General features: G+C 42.2%; 1 protein-coding gene across 1 annotated transcript; it reads right to left on the bottom strand.

The window, feature by feature from the left end:
• Positions 1 to 1,903: 1,903 nt before the first annotated feature.
• Positions 1,904 to 8,549, bottom strand: LOC131233358 (probable lysophospholipase BODYGUARD 3). The gene is made up of 4 exons (XM_058230049.1): positions 7,737 to 8,549; positions 7,318 to 7,646; positions 6,883 to 7,082; positions 1,904 to 2,718 (listed from the first exon to the last, which is right to left on the bottom strand). Exons 1-4 carry the CDS (start codon positions 8,290 to 8,292, stop codon positions 2,394 to 2,396), a joined length of 1,410 nt encoding a protein of 469 aa, XP_058086032.1. The 5' UTR covers positions 8,293 to 8,549; the 3' UTR covers positions 1,904 to 2,393.
• Positions 8,550 to 9,744: the final 1,195 nt, after the last annotated feature.

Here is a 9,744-nt window from a genome sequence, read left to right as displayed (position 1 = left end):
TACGTAGTATTTACCACGTGTACGGTGCATGTGTTCTTGAGTTCGATCAACCATACTGTACCATACTCATCTTTTTTTGAACCGTTGACCTACGCATTCATGTATGTAGCGGCCCCTCCAATAGACGAGAAGTATAATAAAACGCTTCAACACTACCAATACACGATCCAATCTAACGTCCTGATACATCAGAAGGTGGACAAAGTGTCCTGATTCGTCCATTTTTACAAGGGGTTCAGATTTGGGTGATTCACACCATTGATTTGATGGTCCAATCGTGATTGAGCATGCCTCAGCCTTCGTACCGTTGCTTTCTCTTTCTCTAACCGTTAATTTTCAGAGCTCCAATGCAAGTGAGGGAATTGTCAATCATCCCGCTCTCTTTACATATCATTCATCCAATTCGGGTTCCTTAAGATCAAGGGTGTGGATCATCAAATCAAGGGCCCCACATGAACAAAATAGTTATAAGGACACTAAAAGTCCTGCACCTTCAATGTCTTCCGGAAAACAGGGTCAAAAGGGTCCAAACGCCCAGTTTTTTGTACATTCAAAGCACCGCCGTGAATATATCTACAGCAATAGATACTACCGTGCCTTATCGTGACTTTGATTTAATGCCTCCAGCCAATCAGTGGCAGGAATGCGTGTTTCTGTTACCTCATACACTCCTTTTTCATTTTATTATATTGCAAAAATCTACTTTGGTGGTGGTCTACTGCCAAAAGTAGGAAATGGAAGATGTTTATATAGCAAATTTCAAAGAACTCCATAAAAAAAGGAAAAAAAAAAAAAAAACAGGTTTAATTTTAGGGGACTTATTTGATATCCAAGTGACAGGTTTATGATGGTTGATACACAGCAACTAAGAAATCGTAATGCAGCATGAGTTAACTCAATTCAAATGGCCCATATTACATGGTAAATGCTAGCGAGCTCATTTACGGAGAGTTGGTTGGAAGGAAACACCTTATTTCAAAAGCTGCCCGAATCAATATTTTAGAAAGAAGTTATTTATTCCATTCCATAATAAAGCAACAAGAATGGAAAGAGCAGGGCTCATAAAACACGAAGATGTATCCTGTTTTATTATTTTGAAAGGAAATTGACTATAGAAGAAAAGGAAATCTCTACATACTTATATTTCCAGCCATTCAATCAAAAGAAGCCCGAATAAAAGTGAAAGTACTCATTTAAACCCAAACTTAATCCTGCATAAGGCATGATATAATTAGGCTCCATGCACATTTCGTTTAAAGAAATTCATTGTGGATAAGTGTGGACAGTAAATGAATTGTAGGGATTATCACTAAATGCATGACCTATCAATCTTTGTGTAACAACACTTCTGAAATTAATTAGTCAGCTGTATCAGTTGAATTCTTTTGTTTCACTATAAAACACGTGTATCTAGTTCAACACTACAATTTTAGATTATTGTTATTATTATTTTTTTAATTTCAGAAATGATCTGGTAGGATTTATTTGGATATTAATATTTTTTGCAAGGTATTGGGGAGATTTTTTTTTTTTTACTACGTTGAATAATTTTGAACTAAGTTTAGACTTTCTTTATTAATGATATAATAAAAAGAGCATACACACATTATTCAACAAAATACCTTAATTTTTTTTTTTAAATTTAAAAATATATTCAAGAATTCACACATTCGACTCAAGGTGAATTAGTCGATCATCTTCCTATTAGTATTTTACACGCTTTCTTGCATTACTCTTCTAGAACTTAGATTGATTGAACTGTTGATATATTCACTTCTAACATCCGTTAAATGACCAATAATCAAGAAATTAGGAAACAGGGTCAGTCCATTTTCAGCGCATGATCAAATCTAGAGTGGGACCCACGATTTGGATGGTTAAAGTACAAGCTTCCTATGTGACACGTGTCCTATTTCTCTCTGCCTTGGTGTCAACCATCAGTTTTTAACTTCACATTAGCGTCAAACACTTCCCAATTCAATAGTGGCTAATAATTGAAAGATACATGGCCTAGGTCTCACACCTGAATAGAAAATAGAAGTAACTACAAATCACGATTTTTCTTGAGCCCGTTTGGATGCTTATTTGAACTGAATTGCAATTCATTCAATTACTCATAACAGAGGAAATGACCATCCTGGGATGGCGCCATTTTTATTTATAACGACAACCAAACCCCGAACTAGAATTCCATGCATTCGGCATTGGAATTGAAATGGTATCAGTTGCAATTTTCAGTGGAGGTACACATCACCATACTGTTTTTATTTTATTTTATTAAATTTACGTATTGCAATTCAGATCAATTGAGCATCCAAACGCGGGCTAACTTAAGAAAAAAAAATCATGATTAGCGGCTATAATTGCTTTGCTTCTTCTATGCAGGGCTCATCTCAATCACTCGTTTTGTTCCATATCTCCTCCAATTCTCTAGCGAAAGCTTTCTGCCTGCCTACCACAAGTGTGATGTGATCTTTCTTTTCTACGACCTTAACTTGCGCTCTTGGGATTTTAGATTGGACGGCGTAGCTGCACTCTACGGGAAGAAGCTCGTCATCTCTGCCGTGGAACATTGTAACTCGGCACTTGAGCTGGTCCCTCACGGCTTCTAGATAACCGTCGATCTTACTGGCACTCCCGCAGATGATGTTGTGTAGGGTGTGCCACGCAGCGTAGTGGGTGTGGCAAAAGAAGCCGTCAATCAAGAATGTCCTGATCCTGGGGTTGTAAGAAAAAGGACAGAGCAGAAAAAAGTTAGTGGGTCCCACTTTTTATCTTTTCTGCTATCTACTCAATGAGTTGTTGATATTTAAAGGGAAAATTCGGATGGTTAATAATTATCTACTCGGTGCAATTTTACCATATGCTCCAATAACAGTTGGATCAACGATTTGGACGGCCTGGATTGCCGTGCAATTATAGCATGCGTACGTTTGAAGAGTTACCACATTTTTTAAATGGTGCAAACTAACGGTAAAATCTTCGGGAGCGGTTCCACCGCCAACGTCGGACAACGACTTTATGTTCATAAGATCCACCGTGCCTATCAGGTTCCTCACCCTATTTCCAGCTTTGATCCTCAAAATCAGACTGATCAAAAAACTCACGTGGGCCACATCATGGGAAAGTGTAAATTCATGCCTCAAACATTTAAAATTCACGTTTTGTGGCCCATAGCTTTTATGAATAGCTTAATTTTTTCTGATTTCGCTTCATCCTTGTGAGGTGCATAATATGAATGAATTGGATGGAATACCAAAACTGCTGTGGACCACCAACACAAGTAAAGATAGGCGTCCCATCCCAGCTCTTCCCAAACTCTTCGTGAGTGAACATGAGGCTACGTACCTGATAGACGGTGTAGATCTCATGAAGATCCTATAGACGTGGTGCTCAGTTAAGGGTAGCTACCCCTACTTTGAATCGCTTGTTAGATTCCCACGGAGATTGGTGTGTAGGCACAGGCAAGATGGCGGTGAAATTTGATGGTTGGCAGGCTACTGTTATACCCATCAATCAAATCCCGCCGTGCCTAATAATACCCAATCCTCATCCTGTTACTATAAGGAGAAAACATTTAATGGTAGATCAAATGATGCCGCATATATATGAGGTGCAGATTTGCGTCGTGACCTGCCACTACCCATGTTCATGGTGATCTAAACGTGGCAGTATTTGATTGGGCCATGTGCATTTTGAGAGTCAGGGCTTGGCTAAACATACTTTATCTATGCCCAACTTTCACGGTGGCATGTGTCCCAATCAAACAGGTCATCACATATGCAGGTGATAGGTGATTGGATCATGTGCTGTCGTCAGAGATAGGTTACTCAATTTAACAAGTTTCAAACATGTAATGTGTGAACCCACATCTTGCCCTTGAGATGAATTACTCAACATAACAAGCTTCAAACATGCTTTTAATGGGGTCACTTTCTGAGAGTAGTAAATGTTCCAATCAAATCTCACCGGACAAGTCCCTCGTGGTAACAGGGTCACCCACAATCCACGTCCCAACGTAAGGTCCCACATCACTAAACTTCGGAGGAAATGCTCAGATGCCCTAACAAATTAATTTCGGTTAGACTACTACGAGGACTGCATATTGACATTGGATGGTGCTGTGGACCCAGCATACCGTTCAATTATTTTTCTAATTCATTTTAGAACATGGGCTAAAAATTAAGGTAGACAAAAATCTCATGTAAACCGCACCACAGATAACAGTGGTGGTTGACACACACCATTAAAAACTTCCTGCTGGCCATAAAAGTTTTGGATGAAACTGATATTATGGTTTTACCTTCATCTCCATTTTTGTGACTTAATCAGCAGGTTGGATAGCAAATAAACCTTAAATAGCCCGTGAAATTTTATAATGGTGGGTTTTGAATCATGCCTCTTTTCCTATGGTGTGGCCTACCTTAGATTTGGATATGCAAATGAATTAATTTGATGATTCAAAATGGATGGACAGGGTGGACAAAACATCTAAATCATTGTGGGGACCACATAGCACTATCCAGTAGCAAGGTCGCTACTGTGGGTGTCAGTATGCAATCCACGTCCTTAGGACTACTTCATCTCATTGGGTGCAAGGGACAGCTCTGAAAAAGTGGTACGTCGGAGGGTCCACCGTTTCTGCAACCATCAGCCCAAAACTCACGGGACTATAATATGGAATTATGATCCGGTATTTACTCATTTCCCTTTTTTTTTTGGGCCGTCAATTTCTACTTGGACCGGCCCGCCTTTGCACCACCACATGTGGCCTTAAAACCACCCTGATCAAATGATCCCAACCATTCAAATAAGGATGAATAACATTAAGCGTAGGACCTACAATGAGCCCACCTATCCAATTGTCTTTGTCGGCCTTAGATGGGCCCACTTCGGCAGTACATCAAATTAGCACGGAGCTCATCTGTGATATACGAAGATAGTTGGATAGAGGATACACCGTAGATGCACTTGACCAAGTTGATGGGAGTCATACAACAAAGGGCATTCAAAATAAGGATTCCAAGAGTTAGAGCATTCACCGTCCATTTTACAGGCCCTTATTTGAACGGTTGCAATCGTCTAATCAGGGTGACATTTGGGTCATGTGAAATCAATAACAACCACTCTCATGCAATGGGAGTACCGATTACTGAGCAAGACCTATTTGACTCATTGTCTTGATGGTCCCACATGCACCTTTGCATGGGACCTCTGATCAGTTTGTAAGGAGAAATTGATCGCTGTGAATGCCACCTTCCAGCGTCTTTTCCAAGCGCTCCCAAACTTTCTTTCCCAGCCTAAACTTTTAAGTACGGACAGTTAATTGAAGACGAAAATACCCCTGCTTTTCAAAGCTATTTCTTTGAGAGCAGGGGTATTTTCGTCCTCAAATAATCTGTCCGTACATGAAAGGGTTAGACTGGGAAAGTAAGTTTGAGATGGCCCAGAAAAGACGCCGGTTAAAAGGTGGGCTTTACAGTGGTCGATGTCTCTCTGTGTAGTGAGATTCACAGGGAATATGACCACATTAAAAACTCACCTGATCTACTCATCAGCCGTTGGATGCCAATTCAGGCTAGATTTTTAAACCATTCATCTTTTAAAGGGGCCCACTTGATAAGTAGATCCAATGCATCGAGTCCAATGTTTTAAAATGGAGATATTACGGTGGAGCTATCGTAACTCAGAGTATGGTAGAGCATTGTAGGCAATGTATCAATCGGTTGGGTCCATCTAGTGGGCCCTATCATGGATAGCGTTTGTTTCAACGAGCAGTAAACCTGGCCGTCTTCACTTTATGGTGATGAATGATAACCGGGAACCACTTTTGGTCACCGATCAGATGGCTAGGATCTCGCGATCCATCCAGCCTTTTGCCATTCGTCCCCAGCAGGAGCACCAAAATGGGTAGTCTCAAATGACAAGTCATTAATACCAAGAAGTAATGGCTCTACCATATTCCGGTTTTTCCAGCTCCCCGCAGCAGTGCGCTGTCCTTTGTAACTGAAAGAGGAACTTTAGGAATTCACTGTATACTCGAGTTTTCCGTTTTGACATCTGAGGCCCACTGTTCAGTGATCTGGACCATTGGTTCGTTATGACCTGCCTGTGGATGTACATGGACAGAAAATCCTTGATCTTCGACCATTGTATTCCGAAAATAGACGGTTTAGAAAAAACTGAAATACAGAAACGCTATTCTGTCAAATGAAGAAAGAGCATAATATTGGCAAATAGGATCTTTGGTCCTTAAATTTTAATCCATCCACGGTGGTTTCCAAGAGATTAATGGTCTGGATCAATAAATCCATGGACCCACATGTCTCTCCTGCAAACCCAAGTATACTGTGCATATATCCTCCTGCATAGGATTTCCTAATTTCTTTAAATAAGAAGAGCCATATGAGATCGTTCGGTTTTTATTCACTGCGGCATCCAACTGGATATGTGGTTGAACGATTAGAGTCTCTGACTGTCCATGTGCATCCACGTCCAGGGTACAAGAACTAAATTGACTGGGCAATCCTAGCTGTCCAATTAATGAGAGTTTCCCAGCTGAAAATGCGCTGTAGAGCTTTTCTTCGCATACATCATCCGGTCCAAGGCTGTAGATCGGGCAGCTAGAATTGACCTGATCAATGAAGTTCTTCTACGTTGGGCAATCAACGGAAGGGCCAACCAAAATGGACGACCTGGATTCATCCTCCACATAGCAACATGGACAGCCAGTTAGTTGCAATGAACGGTGGTAGGTTCATCGCGACTAACTAGAATCAGCCTTCTTAAATGAACTCATGGCAGGGCACCAAGAAAGAACGTCATTTTCTTTCCTATTTTATGCTATGTTTCTGTGGTGTTTGATTTCTACCGTTGGTTTACCTGTTTCGTGTGATCAGCTTGGTGATGAACTCCCACAACCGGTGGTTTTTGCAGATGATCAAGCAAACTGTCCTACTAATGTGCTCGTACCAGCAACCGATCGATGCGCCAAAAGCAATCAAAGGCCACACACGTCTGGGGGCCACCCTCCTTAGCACGTACTGGGAACCTTGCTCTCCCTTGGGTACTGGAAAATATGGCTGCAACCATCCCAAAGATATCCAAATTTCAATCACAACCATCAATTTCATAAGCATATCTAAGAGAAATGTGAACGTGTAAACCAATGCGGCACGCTGCTGCTAGATCCGATCCGTTCGGTCCTAATTTTAGGGAAAGGGATATACTATGAACGGTTTGGATCTTGCATACGTGGGAAAAGTTGGCATGTGTGAGCTGCGACAACACTCAGATAAACAGTAAAAAAAAACTTACTGGAGCAAGGAGAGTCAGCGATTTGACCGCGTCTGGATGCTTCACCGCAATAGCTAGCGCCAAGATGCACCCCAACGAGTGGGCCACTATGTGGAATGATTTCACCTTGTGGGCCTCTAGTACCGACCGTTCGATCATGTCCACATGTTCTCTCAATGTATAAAGAGAGTCCGTCGGTTTCGGGCTTCGTCCGAACCCCAGCAGATCAACGGCTATCAACCGATACTTGGATTTCGCCGCGGCGGAGAAGTTCGGAAACAGCGTCTCGGTCCAGAATGCGGAGGACGAGATAAACCCATGAATAAACAAGACATCCTCCCTCGCTTTATCTACCATTTCCAAAACCGAAAGAAAATCAGGAAATTCAAAAAATCACATTCCCAAATGTACGCATTTCGTGTGTTTGTATATATGCTTACCGTAACCGCCTTCGGCACGAACGAACAGAGTATCTTTGCAAGAAGACCTCCAAGAAGTGCAAGTCTTACAGTCGCAGTCTGACCACCGAGGGATCGGGTGGGAGTGATGCCCTCCCATCTTCCCCTGAAGCATCTCGACAATCGTCGAGTTGATCGTGTACGTCGATCGCTTCGTCCCATTCCTCTCTCCCTCTACCTTGAGCCGTCTAAGCTCTTTGACCGTCGACCGCGAGACTTCGGAGACCAAAGACGGGCGTGCGTACAAGGTGTCTGATATATCTTCCAGCTGCAACTTGCTGGAACAAAGGCACACGATCTTCGACGCGCCTTGCTCGGAGACAAGAATCTTGCCGCTGCTCATGATCGCCTCCTTGGGCGACGAGCAGTAGCATGGCTTCCACTCAGCCTCCACCACGAAATCCAAGACCTTGAACACGAAGCAGAGGACCACGTCGATTACGTCGAGAATGGTGAAGACAACGAAGCTCACGATATCGTTAACTACCCTCCCGGTTAACGTTAGCACAACCCAGGCAGCACCGCGCATTGCAGCCATAATACCCAGTACAATAAAGTCCAATACAATGCAATGGTAATCTCAGTTCGGATTTTAAGAAGATAGCATTGGCCAAGCCAAACAGCTCCAAATCATTTAAAAAACAAAAGAGAAGAAGAGATGAAAGCAATGGCTCTTTTTTTCTTTATTTCTATCTATCTATCTATCTTTCTATCTTTCTTTATTCTCGTGAGTTCAAAAAAAAAACACAAAGAAAGAAATAAAGGAAGAGAGAGAGGGAGCAAAGATGGGAGGGTTTTCCTCTCTTGGAATGTAATACACATTTGAGAGTTGGTTTGGGGCGTAATATATAGTAAGGAAGAGAAACAGATTGGAGGTGGGGTCTACTTGCACGTGGGACCCACTTAAATGAATTCATTGTCTCATTAAATCGTTTGTTGGCCAAGGTATAGGGGTAGGTGGTGGTTCAACTCCCGATCACTTACACTACCATGTTTTCCCTTGCTTCATCTAGCCACATCACATGCCGTTTGGATACCCATCTGCACCCCACGTGACCTTCTTGACCGTTCATCTGTTAGGCCCCACCTTTGATGGGACACGTGGCTAGAATCGCACTTGTTATAGCTTGTAGCCGGTTCCTAACTAACTTAGACTATTTATGGTGAGTTGCCCTTATCATTGAGGATTTTGCTTGATGGGTTATATTTTATGCAGTGGGACCCACTCGATGGACGGTCCGGATTGTCGCGTAGTGGGGGGCAGAGGGAGTGATCAGAATAGACTGCTAGGTTGGATCGAAGAGTCGAGATAGGGACACGTGGCGAACCGGCACACATGTGCGATATAACGTGCCATGGTAAACAAGGTGGTCCAGTGATCAGGTGGGACACTCATTTCCGTTTAACGTAGTTCAGTGGGTCATTTTTTCTTTTCTAAACACGAGAGGCCCACTTGATGAGCGGGCGAGCCTGATTTTTGGTCGAGGGTTCGTTTAATGGATTCGGATTCGGTAGTGATCCTTACAGTACCCACGTCCGTACTGATCAGTGCTGGAAAAACTCTATAGGCCCACCATGATGTATATGCTTTATCCATGCTGTCCATCTACTTTGCCAGCTCATTTTAGAGCATGATCTCAAACATTTGGCAGATTCGAATTTCAGGTGGACCACTCTACAGGAAACATTAGTGATTGAATGCCCGCAATTGAAAATTTATTGGGGTATACAAAAGTTTTGGATCAAGGTGATATTTGTGTTTTACTGCATCCAGGTCTGTGGCCCAAATAAACAATTACAGGGGCCTTAGGAAGTTTTTACTGGTGGGTCTGTTGATTACAATTCCATTTTGAATTTGGTCTGAATGCCCGACATCCGTTTTTACTGGTGGGTCTGAATGCCCCGCGTCCGTTTTAAATTTGGTCAGTTGATTACAATTTTATGGTCCACCAAACATGATTTTGCTTAAAATTGTGTTTTCTGTAGCAAA

The sequence above is a fragment of the Magnolia sinica genome, chromosome 18, assembly GCF_029962835.1.
Source record: "Magnolia sinica isolate HGM2019 chromosome 18, MsV1, whole genome shotgun sequence".
Lineage (NCBI taxonomy): Eukaryota > Viridiplantae > Streptophyta > Magnoliopsida > Magnoliales > Magnoliaceae > Magnolia > Magnolia sinica.
The sequence above is the reverse complement of the archived record's forward strand: the minus strand, read 5'-3'. Positions and strand labels throughout refer to the sequence as shown.

Coding starts and splice junctions, on each gene's coding strand:
- LOC131233358 (XM_058230049.1), bottom strand. CDS start 8,292: ATGGCTGCAATGCGCGGTGCTGCCTGGGTTGTGCTAACGTTAACCGGG. Junction 7,647..7,736: donor TCGTGCCGAAGGCGGTTACG/GTAAGCATATAT, acceptor TGGAAATGGTAG/ATAAAGCGAGGGAGGATGTC. Junction 7,083..7,317: donor CGCTGACTCTCCTTGCTCCA/GTAAGTTTTTTT, acceptor GGATGGTTGCAG/CCATATTTTCCAGTACCCAA.